This window comes from Rhinichthys klamathensis, unplaced genomic scaffold, assembly GCF_029890125.1.
Source record: "Rhinichthys klamathensis goyatoka isolate OS25496 unplaced genomic scaffold, OSU_Roscu_1.1 h1tg000440l_1, whole genome shotgun sequence".
In the NCBI taxonomy this organism is placed as follows: Eukaryota; Metazoa; Chordata; class Actinopteri; order Cypriniformes; family Leuciscidae; genus Rhinichthys; species Rhinichthys klamathensis.
The window spans coordinates 1,392,271-1,417,261 of NW_026606936.1; the positions used below are offsets into that span (position 1 = coordinate 1,392,271).

Consider the following 24,991-nt stretch of genomic DNA (forward strand, 5'->3'; position numbering starts at 1 on the left):
TTACTGATCGCATGTAGAATACATCTAGTGTAGGCCGCTGGTTTATAATAACATCAGAAAGTTTATACACGGCTATAAAAAGAAAAAGATGGCAAAGATTTTAAACACAAAATCGTGTAATAACAGTATGGACCAGCAGGGGCTAAGTGGACCATGCTAACTAGCCAAACCTTGACCCCTTAATGGGTCAAATCCTGATAATGTTTTCCATTAAAATAAGAAATGGAACTAAAAAGGTTCAACACTCCCATTGAAAGCTGAACGTCTAGTATAAGATGTCACCATCCCTCCATTAATCCAATCATTTCCCCAATTTTTGTAGCGATGAAGAAGATGTGATCCTGGTGCATTTGCATTAAGCAAGTTCATATTGCTATTGGAAAGCACCCAGCCGTGCTCCATCAAACCAAACTGGGTGGTAAAAGCTCTCAGTTACCCTCAGTAACCTGCCTAGTTGCACTTAAAGTGACTCCATCCATCATGGCAGTACATCATTTCCTGTAGTGATAATGTCGGAGTTTGGGGGAGTGAGAAGCTTTGGGATGTGTTAGTGACCTATCGGACATCCAATCAGATATTGACTAATGCAGACGGAAGAGATTAGATCAATCTGATTGGCTGATCCACCGGTGATGGATTGGGCGTGTCAGACAGGTCGCGTCCTCTTTCTCATAACAGAGTATGAATGGGACAGTTTGTCACTGAATATTGAGGATATAGAGCTTCTATGGACAATTAGGAAGTGGACATTCATTAAGTTCATGTTTTATGACTTTCCTCTATCCTTCTGTGTCTTGTTCCCTTTCATTTTCTCATTCTCTAGCTCTCCCCCACCCCTCTGTGGTTCTCGGTGTGAATCACACATTTAATTATATTGTCGTACATTAAGAAAGCATGCCTTACTTCAGGTCTTGGAATGGTTCAGCTCGAACGTGTGACGTTTCCACTGAATGACTAAACACAACTCCCTCGTTGCCTAGAGAGATAAAGAGAAAAAAGAAAGGATGACAAGTCATTTGGTTAGAACCATGTTGTTTTGAAAAAAAACAAAAAAAACACAACACATTTAAATATAGTGTCATACAACTTTGTGAACAACTGAATTTTTATAATCATAATCAACAACTAGTCAGTTCCTAGGCAGACTTAAGGATGAAAATATTATATGTACATTATCTGACTCTGCTCACAATCGTGTCATCTGAGAGGGGTGTCAACACCAGGTGTAAACAGGGTTCGTGAGAAGCCAAACTCACTGCACTCACAAGTACTGTAAGTTAGACCACACCACACACAAACACACACACCCTAACCATCACATCTGCATTTTTACATTATCAAAAATCATCACTTATTATGATTTGTAAGCTGTTTTCCAAATGGGGACCAAAAATTGTCCCCAGAAGGACAAGGATTTTGTATATTGCCATCTTTGTCCCCATAACGTAGCATTTACCAGGGCCACACAAACACGCACACACACACATACACACACACACACACAAACGTGGTCAATGGTGGAATTGATATACCTGGCTTATCATATATCTTTATCTACAACCTAATGCTCTGTTATACCTTCTATACTACTAATAAAGTAACTCGGGCTAGGCAGTGTACCTCATACTCAGAGGTATAAAACATCAAGTGATAAATTACAAGAGCCGTGAAGTGGTAGACTTGAGTGCAGTTCCCCAGATCTGTACTTCTGGAAAATTTGAAATTTCCCCCTTTGCACAGTATAATTTTTCATAAAAATGCGCGTGTTACTTGAGTTCTAATACATATAAAAATAAGCTGATCTTCCATACTTGCCTTTTTGTTTGTTTCGGTCTGTCCTAGTTTATTTTATTCCTCTTCATTTTCCCCACAATCACGTTCAGAACAGTTTGAAAGGCACAGTTTAAAATTAAACTTTAATTTACTCCTTTAAAACACACATTATTTTCTTTCATACGTGAAAGACAAAAATAGGAGTTTTGAAGAATGTTTACAAGATTACTTTTGTGTTCCACAGAATAAACAAATATTTTGAATGACATGAAAAGTATTCCTTTAACACTTTACTCCCTCCGCTCACTTCCTCTCCATAGGGCAGTTCTTCTTTCTGACGCATTTTAGCCTTTCAGTCTCACCTCTGAAGAACCATATTATATTTATGCATTCTCTCTCTCTCTCTCTCTCTCTCTCTCTCTCTCTCTCTCTCTCTCTCTCTCTCTCTCTCTCTCTCTCTCTCTCTCTCTCTCTCTCTCTCTCTCTCTCTCTCTCTCTCTCTCTCTCTCTCTCGAACTATTTCTCTCCCTTGATCCCTCTCTCTACCCATGTCTTTTTGTGAAAAGAGTTAATGGACAGATCTGCCCAATTACTGAGCATGTGCCCTCTTTGTCCCTGACCTCTAGCTATTCCACTTGACCTCCCAGCATGCACTCTCAGACAGAAATAGAAAAAAAAAATAGAGTAAGAGAAAGAGCGGCCTGCATGAGTGAAATCTATTTGAAACAATCTATTTGCATTTCAATGTAAGGGCAGGTTACTAGTACATACAGTGTATGCAAATATTTAAACCTTTAAATATTAAAAATTGGCTCAAAAAATGGATGGTGTATAAAAAGCTGTATTAAATTTAAATGTTTTGTTATTAAATGTTAAATGTATTTTCTAATAACTAAAAAAAAAATTCAGTGCTGAAAAATTACACAACAGCTGAAGTCTCCCAATTTGATTGACTCTTTCTGTAGGTTACATCATTACACCAGCAGGTAAGTGAGTCACTGCTTTTCACACTGCGCTTAATCCTGGGTTATCGTTGTTTTGAAACCTGCTTTTAACCCCGGGAAAAGGAACGTTTCACGCTTGCAATTAACTCTTTCCCCGCCATTGACAGAAAATTCCGGCTTCCCTTGTTTTTTACTGTTATATACTGTAGTAGGGGGCGCTATGACATCTTCTGAAATAGGGTAACACTTTATAATAACTGCATGCTATTAATCATTTGTTAAGCATGAGTAAACAGTTAATTCATCATTTATAAAGCATTAATAAGCATTAATTGTGAGCTCATCTAAAGTGAGGACTATTCATGCCTTGTAAAGCATTTATAAAGGAGATTTAAAGGCGCATCAATCTTCTAAACAGTAAAATGTAACAAACACAACACAGTGATACAGAACATAGAAATATTTAACAGCCTTTAAATCTCCTTTATAAATGCTTTACAAGGCACGAATAGTCCTCACTTTAGATGAGCTCACAAACATAGTTAACTGACCACTACTAAATGCTTTATAACTACCCGAATTAACCCTGAATTACAGCTTAAATACATGTTAATAAAGCATTTATTAACACACTAAGTGACCATCACTATATGTCTGAATAATAAGATGTATGAATGTACATTTAAATAGTTTATTAATCATTTACTTACACGTTCTAAGTAATCTTGTGAACCACTGAAAACTCTTAAATAACTGGTTTATAAAAAATGCAATTAATCATTTAGAAATAATAAATTGATCATTAATAAAGGATGAAAATACAATTATTAAATAAATTATAGATATGCTTGTAAATCAAGAAGAAAGCATTTATAGCTGTTTTTATAAACTGCTTATTAATGTCTATTAATGCTTTATGAATGATGAATTAACTGTTTACTCATGCTTAACTAATGATTATTAGCGTGTAGTTATTATAAAGTGTTACCTGAAATGGTACTAAAATAGTAATCTCCTGCTCAAAACACAGGCGAAGAAGAAACAAGCGATATCATGTAATGCATGTAAAATAATGCAATCATCAACATCATACATCAAAACTGCCTAACGTTACCAAATGAAATGTCCTACTACAAGCTATTGGTCTGTGAAGCTTTGGTAGGTGTAAATGGATTTAGAACATTGTCCTAAATCCGATGCAGATACAGTCTTTGACAAAATACATAATTTTCTCAGCTTTTTGCTCAGAATGTTGATTTATTTTATTTTGTTTATGAAACTCAACCACATTCAGGTGTTGATAAAAAAAGAAAAGAATGCATAAAGCTAGAATAAAGCTTTTTTAGGCCCTGTTCTTTATTTTGATATATTGCATGTTCAGATATTTATGCAACAAAAAATTCTGGAGGCCATGACATTTTTGTGAAAATTATCAAAAAAGAGAATGTTTCATTCTAACCTTTATAGTCCATTCAGAAAACATTTTGATTTCATTCAGCGCAATAGAGCATTTATGTAAACAGGTCGCGTGCTGCATTCATCCAGTCAGTGACATTGGCACTGCAAATATGCCAATAAGGATGTTTGTTAACCCAGAGTTTGGGAGTGCACAATGTGACACATTAGCTTACGAATACCCAGGATTAATTGTTATCCCCGGGTAAATTATGAGCAATAGGATTCAGTTTACCCATGGTTTAGAATAACCCAGGGTTAACTATTACATTCATTCATTCAGGAACTAAATAATGTGCACACCACATGTGAACAGTGCATTTTTTAACCAGATTGAGATGAAGATAGTCGGATTCAAGTGTTTTCATACTTAAATTCTCCAATTGATTAGATTATTTTTAAGTCTACAATCCGATCAAAATTCAATTCCGACCGAGCATAATTGGATAAAATTTACATGAAGACTTTCAATCCAATTGAACAATCAATCAATTATTTGGCTGCATGCAAACATAGCAACTGTTAATTTTATTGAACTGTTGTATAAAAGTAATATCGCATATTTGGAGTGACTCATCTCTCCCTATCACACACACGGCTCTGATGCAATGGTCAAAAATTGCCTAAATTAAAAAAAACAAAATGCATCGCAATCAGGTCATACAAATAAAAAAAAAAATAAAAAAAATGTAAATTATGTTATTGTTGACAGACAGGTAAAATAAAGAGGCTGCGACATATCAAAATCTATCAACTGAAAGCACGTTGCCATAATGCTGCAGACAGCTCCATTGTTTATAATGGGATTGAACTTGTTCTACAGGGTTAAGCGTTCAGGGTTCTGGTGTAGATACACACAACCAAACTTTTCTAATAATAATAAACCATGTTGGAAAAAAATGTGTATATTAGACTACTAAGTAACAATCCTTAGAATAACTATTATAACTTTACAGGCAAATGGATAAGTGGACACTGATTGATGGGCCAAATTTAAGGATAAACTATAACACAGGTAGTTTAGTCTATATGTTCTTACATGGATCATGGGTGAATGTTGGATGAATATGTGAGTGTGTTTGTGTATGTGTATGTAATACCTGTGACCCTCAGTTTATCTGTGCCAATACTGATCTCCTCTTCATCAGCAGAGAAGAGAACTCTCTCGCCATCACTACTTTTCACCTCGAACCGCTGACACTGGGCTTCTACCATCTCTGAGCCTGCAGAAAAAGAAAAAGAAAGAATAATGCTTTGAGAAACAAGAACATAACTTTTGCGGCCCACATTTACCTCATACAATCAGGAAAGGTCTTCTTGTACTAGACATAGAGCATTTAAAAAAATATCCAAGATGGTGATGATGATGATAATTATTTTATTGTATTTTTTTTTCCAGTTCTATATACGTAAATAAATACAAGTTTAATTTAAGTTAAATTTCAATTCCAGTTATGATGCTGCCTTAGAAAAGAGCTGCCAATGTTGACAATGACAAAAAGGCAACTCACTATGTTTCTGAACAGAGTTAATATTAGAGCTGCTGCTCATTGTTTCCAGGGTGTTTAAAGACTTACTACAATGTCAAATTATAGATGTATTTGTACACTTACAGTAATTAATACAAGTCTCTTGAGTAAAAATTTGTCCCAAAAATTACTAATCATTCTTTCAGTCCATTTGCCCGATGAAGTCCTTTACCACAAGATCACAAAATATGTCATGAAAATAAAATGGCATATATGAAAATAACCTTTCCACATGTTCTCACTTAACTGAAATTAGTCATAATTTGGTGTGAAAAAGACAAAAAAAAAATCCAATTAATGGCACATGGAAAGCGTCTCAACCATGACATTATCCAGAGACAACAACCAACAACCTCAAATCTTGTGAGAGAAAAAAAAAAATGTATGGAATCATTTTTGCAAGTAATATCAACATAAAGAAACATAAACAACACTGAACAAAATTATAAACGCAACACTTTTGTTTTTGCCCCCATTTTTCATGAGCTGAACTCAAAGATCTAAGACTTTTTCTGTGTACATATTATAGTGGAAATATGTATATGGAATATGGAAAGCTAGTGATGATTTATTTTACAGTTTCCTTCTACTAGTAATAACTGTAAGTTATTAACTAAACCAAACCCTAATCCTATATTAAGCACATGTAACAAGGACACCTTGAAATACAGTGTAACCAGAAAGCCTTTCTTTAAACCCTGATGCATGATTATGACTTAGAGAAAGAGCTGAATTTGTATTTGTCTCATGCAGGGCTGATGTGAACGATGCGTATGAAACTGATCATGACTTTATTAACCAAAAATGACTTGGTCCAAAAACAACAGTGTCACTGAAATCTCGGCAGCTTTTAGTGCACTGCCCCAAACACACAGTGCGATGACTATATTATTCATCACAGCTATCATATCTTCCATGACCTCGGTGACTTTGGAGAGTAAACTTGGCTTAGTTTGCTTGTGTGTGTGTGTGACAGAAAGTAAACTTCTCTTTTTTTCCTTAAGCCCACTCTCGCCTTTCTCTGCCATCCTCTATTGTCTTTCTAGCTCTTCATGCATTCATTGCCTGTCCTCTTACTTTTTTCAGCCCTTTCTCCAAGCGCCCTATGGCAAATATAGCAGTCCATTAAAGCCTATAACAATGCAAATTTGGGGATTTAATTTAGCCAATTTTTCCAGCATGCCTTCCTTTATATTTACCAGTTTACACCTTATTGGATAGTACATTAGAGAGATACACTGTTTGATATATTGGACAACACAGAACTTCAACCAGCTAATTGTTCTCAATATCTACACAACCAATCTATTGATCTAATCTGTTTGATTTTCTCTAATTTTATCAAAAATGTGATCTGTCCACAGACTAAGCCTCAGTACTTCACATTCACATTAAATTCATTATTAACCTTGAGATTAACAGAAGTAAATATGAAACATTTCTACAAGTTTCTTTGAGAAGGGGCTCTATTAAATATACCTAAGGTTGCACAGCTGTGTCCCAACGTTCACATATTTGTAAAAACAAAACAAAAAAATCTTGTCTTTTCATGTTTAAAGGTGCACTATGCAACTTTTTTTTTTGTTGTTGTTCGCATGAACACAATTTAGAAAATGTGTCAATACACCATCAATCCTTCTTCCAAAACTTGTTTTTGTCTTACCCTGATTCTCTATGGTAAGCATGTTATAAGTGTTTATATTTTAGACAGAGCGGGATGCTTTTCACACAAAACTGAGCACTTACTCACTCGTCCGTGAGTCTCGTCATATCCATAAATAGAGAAAAGTTGCTCCGGCTACTTTGACAGGCGTATGGTGGGAGTGACAAAGGTTAGTTGTCGCAACGAGCGAGAACTGTTGACAGAGAGTAGCTAAATTTCGAACCCTTGGGGAATCAAAAAAAGCCGAACAGAGGAGAGTCTGCTGGCAAAATGAGAAAGCATCACAGCTCGTATTAAAACTAGAATCAACATTGACTTTGCTTTTGGGAGATGGTGAAAACAGGGATTTGAAATGTTGTAAAACCGACACGGAGATGCCATTTTTATTACTCAACAGGTTGGTATTTTATTGAACAAATAAATTGTCATATGTAACTCTCCAATAGAGTTAATTGTAAAGCATTATGTATTGTGAAAGTTCCTTTCATTGTGGTTGTTGTAGTGCAGCTGGAATTTATTTTCAAGGAAGTACCGTGTCAATTAATGGATATATACAACGTCTTCAACTAGTAAGTTTGAGATCCTTTACATCTAAAATGGTTGTGTCTCTTAAGCCTAGTAGTGAGTGTTTTATGAGCAGTAGGACAACCATATTCATCCGCACAGTCAAGCAGTGCTGAAGCACAACAAAAATAAAGTTCTTCTGCAAAATGCATGCAGTTTTGTTTATTAAAGTTAAATGATTTTTTGCCTCTTGTTCAGTTCAATTAATTAAAATGAGCTAAAGTAACATGATTTTTTAACATTTTGCACAAATTAATTCAATTGTGTTCAATCCAACTAATATATTTAAAACTGAAGTTTACTCAATTCATTTGTGTTAAAACTACATGAATATTTTTTGTTGACAACTAACTGGGCAGTGGATCTGTAGTTCCCAGCATGCTTTGCAAGGGACTGTATTAGAGGGATTAAGTGTTATTTTATGTGTTTTCAGTATAGGGACAGATGCTGGTAGTTTATGTTAGTGTTTAATGTTCAGTTATGTTGGACATTTAGAGTAGTTTCTGTAAATCTGTATATATATATATATATATATATATATTTCACTTCTGCTCTTCTCCACTGTTTCTATATTCTACTTTTAGATTCACAATCATTGGACAACTTGAATGTCAATCATAGTTGTGATGACACGACACTCGATCAATCCGCTGGTGTGCCAACTGGATAAAAGTCCCTGTTTGTCTGCTTGAGCCATATCAGCGTCAGACTTCACTCAATTCTGTTGTTTCCGTCAAGCTTTGCCTTATAGTCAGCGATGAATGTCTTTTAATGTGTTTGCAATGTGATCTTGAATATTCACTCTGCTGATTCAGCATTAGCAATCAAGTCTTGTGTCAAGTGCAACCTGAATGTGTGTAGATGATAACAGAGAATAGCTTGATTAGCCAAGTTACGAACGCAGTGTTTGTCTTGCAACTTGATCATGTTTGGTTTGTCAATTAAAGCTGCAGTCCGCAGTTTTTCCTCTTTGTCGCCATCTCTGTTCGAAATCTGCAATTGCAGTCATTCGCGGAATTATCAACTTTACGTGAGTTGTACCTCGGCACGGCACAGTGCGGATGAATCCAATGTTTTGAGGAGAATGTGGGGCTGTCAGTCGCCGCGCCGGTGTGGATACTGTCATTCGGAATCACAGATACTTTTTGGAAGTATGACCAACATAAGAATTTTCACTAGAAGATGTCATCTGAACAAGTAAGTAACATCCACTATTGTTCTGACCAACTTTGGGGAAAAAAAGCATTGCAGTAAAACACGCTGATTAAATCTAACGATCACTTTTCATATCACTTCAAACCGTGCAAATTATACTTTGTTCTCAAATTGTTAATGTTAACAACATCAGCATTGCGTGACTACATTTAATGCCCTTCAGATATTTATCCTTGTTTTCTCATTGGGCCCGGTTGCAGTCTTTTTTTCCAAACTCTCAGTCCAAAGTCTTTTACATTTTACAACGGGTTAATCTCCAGTGTTCACTGGTGATAGTCGTTTGAACCTTTCTGGATCCGCCATCAAATTAATAAGTTTAATTATATCAAGTGCTGTGAGAAAAGGCTATAAATCTCCACCTCCAACATTCTCACACGCAATATAGCCTACTAGACAAGACACCTTCTTTATGTGTACAGATGTGACGTAATGACGCAAAGACATGCTCGAATTTCCCGCGGAAATCACCAGTACCACTGGAATTAAAAATATTATTACAAGCTTACTGTTTTGAATCGAGTGAAGGCAAGCAGATAGTTCTCTTACGAGAGGTTCTCTCGTACTGTGTAATATCTTACGCTAGGGAAAAACTCTTTTTCACGAGATATCGAAGCCAAAAATTATCCTTAATTTTGAATTAATGTAAAACGCGTTGCGGCAGCATGCTCGCGTGCCTATTGGCTGTCCTGCGGCAACTGCAGGAGCCTATCGAGAGAGGCCCTTGGTGACGTCAGATCCAATGGGGCGCTTTGCGCCCACTACGTCACCTCCCACCAAAGCGGGCGTGGCCTGGGCCTATAAATGTAGCTCGATGGGCTGATATAATCTGATTTTTCATCTCTTCAGCGAAGCTCACGCATCTCTGGATCCGGAGTGAAGAAGCCGCGCCGTCTGAGAAAAGCTTTCTGCGGGACGAGCCTTTGCATCTGAAGCCGCTGGCCTTCATCTCACCGCCTTCAGTCGCCGTACCTGCCGTACGCCGTACGCTTTCCGGCGTTTATATCCTTTTACTCTGCCGTGTGTGTGTTCGCCGCTGCGACTCACACTCTCTCTATCTATCTAAAAGAGCAGCGTCTTTTTAAAGATGCCTCGTTCCTGTGGCTCGTGCCGAGCCGCACTCAGCGACGGGGACCGCCATTTCATCTGCGTTTCCTGCCTGGGTAAGGATCATGCAGCTCTCGCGCTCGCTGAAGGCGGCTGCCATCATTACGAGCTATTGCCATGGTGACTCTGAGGACTCGCCTGGCATTTTTCTCCGAGTCTGCACTTCTGCCCGCTATAGTACAGCGCCGTAAAAAGTGGCGTACTCAGCGGGTCCCTGAGCCTTCTCCAGCCCGTGAAAGCTCGCCGGTTCGCTCGCGAGCTTCCCCAGCTTCACTCGAGTCGCTCACCGACGGACAACCGCCGCCGTCCGCCGCCGCTTCCGCCATTAATGACGACGAGATAGCTGCATCTGTAGAGGAGGCCAGCTGCTCTATCCTGGTGTCGGACAGTGAGGATTGGGCGAGCTCTGTGGACCTCCCCCACTCTGCCTGCGAGTCGTCAGGGAAACGGGCCAGCATCGAATCCGAGCTGATGCGTCTACTCTCACAGGCCGTGGCGAGCCTCTGCCTTGAGTGGGCGGTGCCCGCGCAGCCCGCGCACAGCCGACTGGATGGATGTTTCCTGCAGAGGGACCGCGTACCTCTGTCTCAGCAGCATTCTCCTTGGTGGGCGGTGCTAAAGACAGAGGATAACACTCTCTTCCTCCAGTAGAAGAAGCTGTAGCAGCCCATCTTTGCCCGCCCTCTGCTGGATGGCAAGCTAAGATGGCGCTACATTCTAAAGCTTGCCGCACTACTTCCGCTATGCACAGCGGCGATGGCCGTACTGCAGATCTTCCAAGCCGACCTTCTCCGAAAACTGGATGAGGAAGGACCGCAAGCTATCAGCGTGCCGGATTTGAGGAGCGCTACGGACCTGGCTCTTTGCGCCGCGAAATCCGATGCACAGGCCATTGGGTGGGAACATGGCTTCTCTCACCGTTGCTGAGAGACACCTATGGCTGATGTTATCTGAGATGCCGGACGTGAAGCGCTCCGCCCGCGTTCCTCGACGCACCCATCTCCCCACTGGCCTCTTTGGATCATCCGTCAAAGATTTCGCGGATAGATTCACTGAGGTTCAGAAGACATCACAGGCTATGTAGCACTCCTTACCAAAGCGCTCTAGCTTCGCAGCAGATCGCCCAAAACAGCCGTCTGCTCGGAGCTCCCAACCACAGCCTCCGTCCGCCGCCGCTTCACAGCGCAGTCAAGCCCGGGACCAGAGACCACGCTCTCGCTCTGCCGGCCACCGCCCCTCCTCCGCGTGGGCCCCGGCAAAAGATTGAGATAAAGCCCGAGGCCTCAAAGTCTTCCTAGCCCTCCTAGGAAAACAACGGTGTTTACGTCTCACCGCGGCCAGACTTCCACTGAAACTTTTCGCTTGTTCAGTTCCAGAAAATGCGACTGTTCCAGTGTATTTTGCAGCAAACAAGCCGGAACCATGGCCCGCTTGCCTGCACACAAATGCCGTTTCCACGGCGACCCAGATATAAATCACATAAACAGTATAATTGCTGGTATTCCGGCCACAGCCGATGGTGTTATGAGTGTAATAAAAATGCCCACAGCCCAGTGTTCATTTCTACACACAAACACAGCCCGCCACAGTACAGGGCTCGCACAAATAAAAACGACTCATGTCAATTGTGCATTAAATGTAGTGAATGTGCCCACAACCCAGTGCCCACAAACACTGCACACTGCATGTCCCACGGTTTCTGTAAAAACGAAACTAACACACATACATGTAGTAGAAGGAAATCCAAGGCACTCTTCTTAGGAATTAATAAAAAGCCTTTATTTAACTGGCTATTTCATAGTAGAAAATTTAAAAAACATGGGGGAAAAAAACAACCCACGCGTAGCGGCACAAACAGCCTTCTTCAGGGTATAAGACACACACACACATACAGTCAGCTCAGGCCGACGGTGTTTTCAGTGCAGTAAATGTGCCTGCTGTCCCCCGCCCACATTCACTCACAGACATGTTAAGCCCCACGGGGCTCGCCCCGCTCGCTCTCTCTCAGCAAACTGCTATAAGGAAATTGAGCGCGGCCAGGCTGCCCGCCGCGATCGGCGCGCCTTCCGCCTCAAACGCTGCAAGCACAGTGTTTACGTTACAGCACACCAAAGCTCTCCTGTCGCCACTATGTTGCGGCCAGAGCCCAGATCTCATTCTACCCCTAGCTATTCATGCAAATGCGTGGGCAAAGCTTCCCGGGGTATCAGAATGGGTGCTGAACATTATAAAAATAGGCTATTCGCTGCAGTTCGCTCGACGTCCCCGCCGCTACACGGCGCGGGTAAAATCTACGCTAAAAAACGAAGTAGCCCATCTACTTCGAGCCGAAATAGCGCAACTATTGAGCAAAGGGTCAAAAGAGCCTTTATCTCAAGCTCAGAGTGAAGGAGGCCTATACAGCAGATATTTTCTGGTACCGAAAAAAGACGGGGGTCTCAAACCCATTCTAGATATAAGAAAGCTGAACAAAGTGCTTGTGAAACGCCAGTTCAGAATGCTCACAACCAGGAAAATCCTCGTGCAGCTTTGCCAAGGGGACTGGTTTATGTCAATAGATCTGAAGGACGCGTATTTCCAAATACAAATAGCGTCACGTCACAGGCGATTCTTGAGATTCGCCTTCGAGGGCCAGGCATATCAATACACAGTCCTACCGTTTGGCCTGTCCCTAGCACCCCGTACATTTACAATGTTTATGGACGCGGCTCTCGCACCCCTGAAACTTCGGGGCATGCGCGTTTTGAACTACTTGGACGATTGGCTGATTCTAGCTCGATCACACTCAGAGCTCATAGAATACAGGACCATATTACTCGAACATCTCGAGAATCTAGGTCTCAAAGTCAATTGGGTGAAAAGTTCGCTGTCTCCCAGTCAGAAAATATATTTTCTGGGCACAGGACTGAACTCGCTGTCTATGACAGCGCGACTGTCGCCAGAGCGCAGACTGAACATTCAGCGCATCACGGAATCCTTCCGCTGCGGCACTATAGTCCTGCTCAAAAGGTTTCAGAAAATGCTGGGTCTTATGGCCTCAGCATCTTCAGTACTCCAGTTGGGTCTGCTTCGCATGCGGCCGCTGCAGTTATGGCTAAAAGCGCGAGTACGACCTTGGGCATGGGCCTCCGGTCTGTTTCGCCTCAAGGTCGATCAGAAATGCGTCACAGCTCTGAAACCTTGGAGAGAAATCGACTGGTACCAGTCAGGTGTAAACCTGGGGACTTCCTCGAGTGTAAGAGTGGTGTCCACGGATGCCTCCACCTCGGGATGGGGAGCGCTGCTCGAGGGCAGACCGTTCTTAGGCCAGTGGTCAGAACGGGAGAAGCTCCTACACATAAACTGTCTAGAAATGATGGCAGTCGACAACGCGCTGAGGCGCTTTTGTCCCCGAATAAAAGGTCACCACGTCTTGGTCCGCTCGGACAACATGTCAGTGGTGGTCTACATAAATCGCCAGGGTGGCGTCAGGTCCCGAAACCTTTACAGGCTGATGGAACGCCTCCTGGTCTGGGCTCAGCACAATCTGCGCTCATTGAGAGCAGCACATGTGCCTGGTCACCTGAATTTGGGACCAGACAGACTGTCCAGAAACAATGTTCCAGCAGGAGAATGGTCTCTGCACCCGCAGACGGTCCTACTGCTGTGGGAGACATTCGGCAGAGCGCAGGTAGACCTGTTTGCGTCCCAAGAAAACGCTCACTGTCCGAAGTTTTTTTCCAAGAGCAGGGATGCGCTGGCCCACGTCTGGCCCCGCTGCCCACTCTATGCTTTTCCCCCCGCCTCGCTCCTGCCTCAGGTAATGGAACGAATCAGGGAAAACGGATGCTCAGTGCTACTTGTGGCTCCGCTCTGGTAAACCAGGCTTGGTTCCCAGTTCTGATGCAGCTGACAAGCACTGCCCCATGGCCAATACCGACGAGGAAAGACCTCCTCTCTCAGGCCAAGGGCTCGATTTGGCATCCTCGCCCGGAGCTGTGGTCCCTGCATGCATGGGCCATCAACGGGTACCCACAAACCTTCTGGAGGGAGTGTTAAACACGATCAAGCAGGCTAGAGCGTCGTCTACTAGACGGCTCTATTCCTCAAAATGGTCTGTGTTTTCTGGCTGGTGCAAAGCCCGAGGCTTCAAGAGCTACTGGATAAGGACAGAACCCCATCCACGCTCAAAGTTTATGTGGCGGCCATAGCAGCGTTTACAAAACCCGCGACTGGCCAGTCACTGGGGAAGAACGATCTGGTCATCCGCTTCTTTAAAGGAGCTAAGAGGCTGAATCCTCCCAGACCCCCCTCAGTCCCCGTGTGGGACCTTTCCACGGTTTTGGAAGCCACAAAAGGTGCCCGTTCGAGCCAATCCACTTGTCGGACATGAAACATCTGTCATTCAAGACAGTGTTTCTAATGGCTCTTGCTTCAGTGAAGCGCATAGGGGATTTACAAGCGCTCTCAGTAAGCGCGACGTGTATGGAATTTGGGCCAAATGACTCGAAAGTCATACTCAAACCAAGACACGGATACGTGCCTAAATCCCTCAACACACCGTTCAGGGCTCAGGTTATTTCCCTGTCTGCCCTACCGGTTTACAACGAGGAAAAGGACGCGAGCTTCCTTTGCCCAGTCAGGGCATAAAGAGCTTATGTGTCTCGCTCGTCTGTTTTCAGACACACTGAGCGGCTCTTCGTTTCGTCCAGCGGACGTGCTAAGGGACTAGCCGCATCGAAACAGAGCCTATCCAGATGGATAGTTGATGCCATAGCGCTGGCATATACGTCTAAAGGCTTGAAGTGTCCTTTATGTGTTAGAGCGCACTCCACAAGAGGCATGGCCTCGTCGTGGGCTTGGTCTGGCGGGATTACCTTGCAGGATATCTGTATGGCGGCAGGCTGGGCCTCTCTGTCTACATTTATAAGGTTTTATAACCTAGAGGTTCCTGCCAACAATCAATATTGTCTGCCCCGTTGCTTCGGCTCAGAATACTACAACCACTTGAGCACCGCTCGCTGATCGATAAAATTACTCCATGGGCAAAAGTAAGACCCATACTGTTACACAGTTCAGGCCGAACATTTTCACCCTGACTGTGTGGAACACTGTTAATGTGATTAGCTCCCTTAGGACGCTAACTTATTGGGAATGACACTTCTAGCCTCTCTTCTCAGACTCTTTTTGAGTCCCTGGTGATTATGCACTATATGAGCCCCGGGCACCTGCCCTTGGGACTTTGGTGTTGGATCCCAGCACGCACGGCGTTTTACACTGGGTTCCCCTAGCGTAAGATATTACGCAGTACGAGAGAACCTCTCGTAAGAGAAAATACTCGGCTACTAACGTAACCTCGGTTATCTCTAGAAGAGGGAACGAGTACTGCGTATCTTTGCCGTGCCTGCAACACGCTCTGGTTCGTTTCGGCGATGAAAAACCAGATTATATCAGCCCATCGAGCTACATTTATAGGCCCAGGCCATGCCCTCTTTGGGCCTCTCTCGATAGGCTGCTGCAGTTGCCGCAGGACAGCCAATAGGTACGCGAGCCGCCTTGCCTTTGTCTGCACGCTGCCGCAACGCGTTTTACATTAATTCAAAATTAAGGATAATTTTTGGCTTCAATATCTCGTGGAAAAGAGGTTTTCCCCTAGCGTAAGATATTACGCAGTACTCGTTCCCTCTTCTAGAGAGAACCAAAGTTACGTTAGTAACAGAGTACGTTTTGAACACTGGCTGGTTATGTACTTGCTCAAAAAATTATTTTTGATAATTTTTAACCCAAAAAAGTTACGGACTGGAGCTTGTTTTACTATATGTTTAGCTTAATACACATTGCTGCTTATTACCACTTTCTAATAATGTGGATTGGTGTTCTTAAAGGCACACTATGCAAGAATTGTACCTTAATATAACAGCTTCAAAGTCATTTCGGTGGTAAACAAACTCGAATCATCCGGGTAGTAAAGATTGGGGGGGACGTCGTTGTAAAAAACAGCAATGCAAGTTTGAGAGGAGCACCCCCGACAAATCTCGCGAGAATCACGACATGCTTTACGGCAACGACGTCACACACATCAACAACAACATATGAAGCACGAAGACACTTGCGCGCATTTCAGACGTGATACTCGACGATATAAAAAGCAAAGAAAACGCGGTCGGAAGAGACTAGGAAAAGGAAAAGAGAATCTGACCGCGTGAGGAGTCCCACTCGGTCGGGCTTTCACCAGTTGGTGCAAGCTAAAAAGCAGCACTGGATTCAACAGCGATGCTGACCTGGCGATCTTGTTGATGGACTAGTAAGTCTATGTTGTTGCGCTTGCTTGTAGTATGTCATTTTTTATGATGCTGTTCATTCATCCATTGTTGATAATTAGACCAGTCCAATAATGTCCACATATGTCTAGCTAGCTATTTACGACAGTGAAAGTATTCCACAGCGGCTATAGGGGTCACTGTTTGACAAAAACACAATTTCTACATAGTGTGCCTTTAAAGCAATTTTCAAACATCTACAGGTAGTAGGCCTATGTCCATTGTTAGTTATTAAGAGTGGTCGCAACTTTTTTGTATTTTTGGTTTTAGTTAGCATAGTTTATGTAATGTGTTATATACAAAATGTTTTGGTAGTTAGTTTAGAGGGTTTGGGTTATTACGGGAATTGTTTGGTTTTGATATTTTCTTTGATTTTTCTTTTCTTTTCTTTGTTTTGTAACTTGTTCACACTGCGTTTTTTCTAATAAATTGTACTCAGTACTGTACGTTATAACGTTGCATTGGTTGTTTCTGTTTATTGAGCATGCAATTATATCTCACTTAAATGTTACGCAATAATCAACATCAAGCACATAACAGTAATGTTTATGTTCTATGGTTACCATTATGAAGAAGAGTTGCGCTTTAGGCTGTGGGCACTCGCATATTTGTTCATTATATGTATTGTGTATAATGATGAACAAAACTGCATGTTTGAACGTAGGAAAATAAAGTCTCAGTAAATTAATAAAAACAAATTAAGTTGGAGTTGGACCAACATAAAACATTTGTTTGACTAATGTAGTAAGTTAAACATACTAGAGTAAATCTATTTTCAAACAAATGCTGTTCTTTTGAATTTTCTATTATAACAAATAAAAAAAATGTTAATCTTAATCTTTTCAGAGACCCAAAGAAACAAATGTAGAGCTCATCTTCAGATCTTGAAGTTATTTTTTTAATACAAAGAGATTTGGTGTAGGATTATGTTAAATATATAAAAAAGAAACATGCTGTTAATTAATTAACTGCTTATCATTCTTTTATTTTATAATTAGCAAGATATGTTGCATATCAGTTAAAGTTTCAGATCATTTGTTATCTTTTGAGGGAAAAAGGGAAATACAAATAAAAAAGTTGAATCTACATTAATTATGAGAGATAGTGATTAAAAACGTGTTTGAGGATAAGGAAAGGCTAATTTTGATTATGCTGATGAGACCAAGAGAAGTGAATGCTAATAAAGTGTTAATTTATACTTGTATTTGATTAATCCTCTCTTGACAATATCACTGCACAGCAGTGGCCAGAGGTGTGCTCATAGATCCACTACAAAGCATTATCATCTTCAGAAAAGATGTGACAGAATCACACCACAGGATTATGAAGGGACAGATGTTTCTTTATTTCTTCCTTCCTTCAGTAAAAAAGAGCTCTGATACTTAAAGTTTTGATATGTGAGTTTGTGGAGTATCAGAAAGCCCAAGATGTCTATGTATCCACCAGAAGAAAAAAAAAAAACTGTAAAATTGTTTAAAAACAAATATTGATTTAACATGGCCAAAATGAATGAGCAAGCAATGATTCTATATGTGGAAATTTGGTTAGTTGGATAATTGCACATGGTTTCAGATAGAAAACAATAATACTTCTTAAAAGTGGCACAACGTTTAGTTTATTATTATTTCTGCCAAATATCTCTAATACCAAACATTAACATCTTACAATTACAATAAAATTAAAGTTTGTTGGTAAAAACATACACATTAAATTACAAAATATTGATTAGACGAGTGGATGGGGTCTAATTTACCTGTGGAACCACGAGTATGCCTTCTTGGAGATAAATCAGTGTTACCCAATATAGTAAAAAATGCATTTACCCTTATTAAGATTGATACCCTTATTTTACGAGGTGGCTATTTCGTACAAATTCGTACGACCTCACTCGTATACGAATTTGTGCGATTTTTGCTCAATCGTACGTATTGTACGATTTGCCCAATTCGTGTGAATTCATACAAATGACCTACCCCTGACCCCGCCCCTAAACCCACCCGTCACGGGGGTTTATACAAATCGTACGAAATCATACAAGTGAGGTCGTAAAAAATCATACGAATTAGCCACCTCATACAATATATACGAATTGATCGTGAGATAGCGTTGGTTGCATCACAGCTGCCAGTATGATTTTACGCAACTGGAAATGCCCTAAAACCCCAGATCTAAAAGATTGGACTGATGGGATGATTGAAATTGCTGCATAAGTTTATGTTGGGGAGACTGCATAGTAAGGGAGAAATGAAAAAAAAAAAAGGATAATTTATGGCAGCATATACAAATGGAGTGAATGACTAGGACTGCTTAACAACTGTTTAATTCCCATGTGCTTTTGTTTTTATTGTATTCCACTGATTGTGACTAGTGGCTGAATATGTAATTGCAAAGGTGGTTACTGAATACTTTGATTATATAAAATAAAATTATATAGAAAAAACTAAATATTAATTATTTAGTGATTCATGATTAAGCCATGTTATTCACAAAAGGTTGTTACCTCAGATTTATTCGCATGATTCAAGAGCTCAAGGTTCGAGTGCTTCGCACTTTAGTGATTCTCAGTGAATGTACATGTAAGGATTAAACACTCAATATTTACACAAGGACATCCTCACTTTCATAAAGCCATCCAGACTGCACCACCTCACGGATCCTTCCACTCAGGTGGTTTAAATGAGAAATGATATGCAGCGGATATTAATGGCCTTCTCTTGAATATTAATTGATATTGATGTACCCCTCATTTGAGGTTGGAGGAAATGGAAGCTTTCACTATAGGAGTAAAATGGCAAGAATATATGACCTTGCTGTGGAAAATCAGATGGTGTTAAAATGAAAAGATACTTGTTGCATTGAAAAAAAAAAAGGCATTTGCTAAATTTGTCAGTTGAAAAAATACTTCAAGGAAAGCCTTGGAAGCCTTTCGTGGCATAGGATGGAAAAGTTTACAGTAAAACCATATAAACAAATAAAAATAATTTTATAATATAATATAATATAATATAATATAATATAATATAATATAATATAATATAATATAATATAATATAATATAATATAATATAATATAATATAATTAGGGCTGTCAAACGATTAATCACGATTAATCACATCCAAATTAAAAGTTTGTGTTTACATAATGTGTGTGTACTGTGTATAATTATTTTGTATATAAATGCACACACGTATATATTTAAGAAAAATATGTTATTTATATATAAAATGTTTATATTTATATAAAATATACATTATATATAGGCTACATTCAGTCTATATACATACATGCAAATATTTCTTAAATACACGTGCATGTGTGGGTATTTATGTATTAAAAATAATTATACACAGTACACACACATATATTATGTAAACACAAACTTTTATTTTGGATCCGATTAATCGTGATTAATCGTTTGACAGCCCTAAATATAATATAATATAATATAATATAATATAATATAATATAATATAATATAATATAATATAATATAATATAATATAATATAATAAAACATGTTATTAGAGAAATGTTTCCACTGTTTCCACAGTATAAATTAAGTGTTTCTACATGGAAATATAAAGCTACCTTTTATAATTTAGGGAGTCCCTTCACAAAGTTAATCATCATATTTGGGGTCCATGGCATAAAATAAGTTTGAAGACCCCTGTTTTCAATATCCTGTATAGCCAAATAACAATGGGCTGTAAATCATGGGCTGCTTCATTATCATTCCAGTTATAGCAATTGGCACTTGGATGAGGGTGAACTTTTGTCCAAAATGCAGTTAATATAAAACATGGAGGTTCTGATCTGAATTACTTTGACCATATAAACAATCTCACGCTGATGCAAGGCAATGAAATGTCCACATCCATTCTATTTAAAAAACAAACAAACAAAAACATAGGGGCTCTTAACCAAAAAAAAATAAAAAAAAATCCTTTAATCTTTTGAAGGTTTCAAGAGAAGTAGCTTGCAGAGAACTGGTGCACAAAATAAAAGCAAAACAGAAAAGAAAAGATGAAAAAAGTTGGAAAGATAAATTATTTATCTGAACCGGATAACCCTCATCAATAAAAGGGAGAAATAGGTGCATTTTGAGCACCTGCATTAATCAGTGTGTGTGTGTGTGTGTGTACATGTGTCTGGGTGTGGTTTGTGAACAGTGTAAAGAGACAAATAATCAATGCTGTTGTCATAATCAGCCAACACAGTCCTGAAGACTGATGCGTGTATTTGTACGCATTAATCTCCATATGTCCTTTAGTCTCTCTCTCTCTCTCTCTCTCTCTCTCTCTCTCTCTCTCTCTCTCTCTCTCTCTCTCTCTCTCTCTCTCTCTCTCTCTCTCTCTCTCTCTCTCTCTCTCTCTAGGGTTTAAACTCACTACCTCTAAGTGGCAATGTGGCATTGCAAATGATGATATTCATTTAAAACTAGCAATTTATTCTTGCTAAATTACACAACATAAAACAGCACATTAAATTTCTAAACGTTCCTCTACATGCATGCACACTTTGCCAATGTATTCTTATCGTGATTAATTACTTGGAACTAATCACTCAAATCACTGGATTTTTGGTGCCGCAAAACTTATAATTGGTGATTGAAGCACTTTGAGGCGGCTGTTTTGAAACTTCTTAGGTAGATCTCCCTTTAAATTGGTTCCCTTATGCCCTGCAGTGGATGCAATGGAATAAAAACTTATTATTAAATAATATTATGTTGAACTCTTCTTGACTGACTGAAATTTAAATACATACGGTATATTATACATACTTCTAGAATATATATATATATATATATATATATAGTTCTAGAATAGATTTTGTCCTTGAACAGCCGAAATTCACCAAGCAAATCACTATAGCGTAAATGTCCCTTTTAATGTCATGTGAAGTAATAAATAGCAATTTAGCAAACCAATGGTCCATATTTGGCTGGTTAGCTTGATCTTGTTAGCCCTTTATGGTATGCTTTCATGAACAATTTAGTCAGTCTGTTGAATTCAGTCCGCATAGAACATCAATGGAGTAGCCATTTTTAATGCATAATCAAACAAATAATAGTTATAAAAATGTATAATTGAGCATTTGAATGTATTTATAACAATACTTAATTGAACATGAACTGCTATTCTAAAAGCTGCCTGGCTATTAACAATCGCACAAAAACACTTTAGGATGTATGTTGGTTGTAAAAATGCTTGTCAATTTCACAGAAAAAAAAAAAAACTAGCTAATTAAAAATGCTACAGACCTGTTAATTGGTTAACTGTAAGTTATCTTACCATATAGGCCTGGTGATTGTATGTTGTTAAAGGGATAGTTCACTTTGAAATACATTTTTGATATGTTTTAGCTTACCTCAAGGGCATCCAAGATGTAGGTGTCTTTGTTTCCGCAGTGGTTTCAATTTTGATATTTTTAGGTCAAACCGTTCTTGTCTGTCAGTCATATAATGCAGGTCTATGGTCACCACCTCAAAGAGCATGCACAGAGAAGTCCAAATTAAACATGATTTAATGACTCGTAAATGTAAGTACACATTGATGCACAGACCGAAGCGCCCGCGTCCTCAGATCACTTGGACGTGGCTGTGGTTACAAGAGGTAAAAACGATATAAATACTGTTCGTTTTCTCACACAAACCGTTCGTTTCATGTCTTAGGCCATCAATGTGTACTTACATTTACGAGTCATTAAATCATGTTTAATTTGGACTTCTCTGTGCATGCTCTTTGAGGTGGTGACCATAGACCTGCATTATATGACTGACAGACAAGAACGGTTTGACCTAAAAATATCAAAATGGAAACTTCTGCGGAAACAAAGACACCTACATCTTGGATGCCCTTGAGGTAAGCTAAAACATATCAAAAATGAATTTCAAAGTGAACTATCCCTTTAATGTGTATTGCATTATTTTATGTTTTATGGACAGGCCACTTATGATAATCTCTGATTTCATCATGTGGGTTTCCATTTTACCAACTGTATTTTTATCATCCACCTTAAGGAAAAAACAACAACAGGTTTGGTAGTTTAATTAAGCTTAGTATATTAACATCATATGACTTAATGAACTACATGGTTATATAAGTATAAAATATGAAAGCACCAATATGCCATCCTATAATACCATAAAAAAAAAGTAGTTGCTGGTTGTTTACCGTAAATTTAGCAGGGTATCAGTGGGTTTTGGATGCAACTGGCATGCTAAGCTAACTATAGCTTAATTTCACAATCTATAACTTTTGTTGTATATTATATAAAGCATAATTGACAATACATGAATGGTCATAATAACAGTTCAGATGACATACATAATGTTATCAAGTGATGAGACACTAAATAGAAGAGAGCATTATTTCAGCCAATGGAAAATCAATTTCATGGGTGGGCTGAATTTATCAAGACAGTGAATTGCCTTTAAAATGAATGGAAATGCTAACTGACAATGTTTTGGAAAGAATGTGGTGTCAGAAGATACTGGCAGTGCCCCTGTGCCACACCTGAGTCCCCAACGTCACACGTGTCTTCCTGTTGTCCTTGTCCGCCCCCCAGAGCATCTCTTACTCATGTCCTCTCTGTCACCCAGTGCTAATGAAATCATCTCCCACTCTCTCAAAGCAGAGAAGCCATTCATTATGCACTCTACACTTCTAAAAATGAAAAGTCAATAAGACAAAAAGCAGATGCTGTGTTCCCTCAGTGTCCTCTCAGTTGTTTGGCCTCTGGAGGAGGTGTTCAGAGGAGAAACGAGCACACAGCTGGAGTCGAGCGTGAGAACAGCCCATGCTCGGATTATTTCCCTGTCCCCCAATTTCAAGAGCAGGGACCTCGTGGCAAAGAGCGGGATGCCTCAGGTTAGCGGAGAGGGATGGAGGGATGGAGAGAGAGAATAAAAACAAGATCTGACAGCACAAGCTTAATACTGCATTTCATCACCAGCTCACTTCCAGCACACAGCCTGTCAACTCCTCCAACTAAATCCTGCCGCACAATAATTTAGCAAGGCAATGCGTTGCTGCAAGAAGGTCATGAAGAGCATTACTTCACACCACCATTTTCCAGAAACACAATTGAGGGTCACAAGGTGAGGATATTCTAAAAGGTTAGCCAAAAAGTAAGATCATTTTTTGGGGGTAGGGGGTGGGGGGTTGGGATTGTGTGTGGAGGGGTTCCAAAATTCTCCAGACACAATTCACTCTCTGAAAAAGGGTACAACAGCTGATACTGTGGCGGCACCCTTTTCAAAAGGTAAGGGTGCAAAAATGGTGCAATTGAATAAATAATTACTAACTTGTGTGGGAGTATTCAAATGCTGTGTATGTAAATTCTCGCGTTTTCAAAAGTTTGCGGTCGGTAAGAAATTTTGTTTTTGAAGAAGTATCTTATGCTCACCAGGGCTGCATTTATTTTATTAAACAATCATTATTACAATTTAAAACAACTGTTTTCTATTTGAATATATATTAAAAGGTAATTTATTCCTGTGATGACAAGCTGAATGTTTGCATCATTACTGCACACAGTCTTCAGTGTCACACAATCCTTCAGAAATCACTCTAATATGTTAATTTGTTGCTCAAGAAAAAATCTTATTGTTATCACAGTTTACACAACATGGTATTATATATATATATATATATATATATATATAATTTATTTATTTATAACAATGTCTTAATGTCATATACTGTATGGCGTGTATGCATCTGTGTGTATGTCTATTATATATAAAATGGAAAATAAATAAATAATCATTTAAACAGTGTATATATTGTGTTTTACTGTGTGATTTCTAACAGTTACTAAATGGAATAAAATGGCTGATTCCTTTGTCTTTCTAAGGCTAATTGCATAGTCTTACTTAAATACACAGAATAAACACACACACACACACACACATATATATATATATTTATATTTAGATGATAATAATTAAAAAAAAAAAAAAATTCATTTTTTTATGATGGATTTTCATCCAACTTTGGGTCTGGCAAAAGGGTAATACAATAGTCAAAACTCATTCAAACAATAAAGGTTGTGATGAAAGTATTAAGTATTAAGTTTCCAAGACAGCTTTAATCTGAGCATCATATAACAAAAAGGAGGAAAGAAAAAAGAATTTTAATAAAAATCAAGCCCTCTGACATAAGTTGAAGATACACTCAAGTATATATTCCCTGAATAAGAGACAGTTCATATAAGCTGTCGTGTTTACAATTGTGACAATGAGCACTTATCAGGATCAACTAAATCAAGAGTAGCGTCAGTTCTGGCTGGTCACGTTAGTCAAGCTCGCATCAGCTGATCCACTTCTACCTATAGGAATATGACGCCCATCACTGTATACATATATAAGCTCCTTCAGTATTATCAGCCGCTATTGCGTTTCTCAGGAGCTAATTACCCTCCTCCATCCCCAGCTCCTCCTC

General features: G+C 39.4%; 1 protein-coding gene across 1 annotated transcript in view; it reads right to left on the bottom strand.

Moving 5' to 3' along the window:
- Positions 1-24,991, bottom strand: part of LOC130071394 (zeta-sarcoglycan) — a 146,743-nt gene that overhangs the window by 42,151 nt on the left and 79,601 nt on the right. Inside the window, 2 exon segments of the mRNA XM_056236186.1 lie at positions 904-976; positions 5,273-5,395. Coding sequence (XP_056092161.1) covers positions 904-976; positions 5,273-5,395 — 196 coding nt within the window.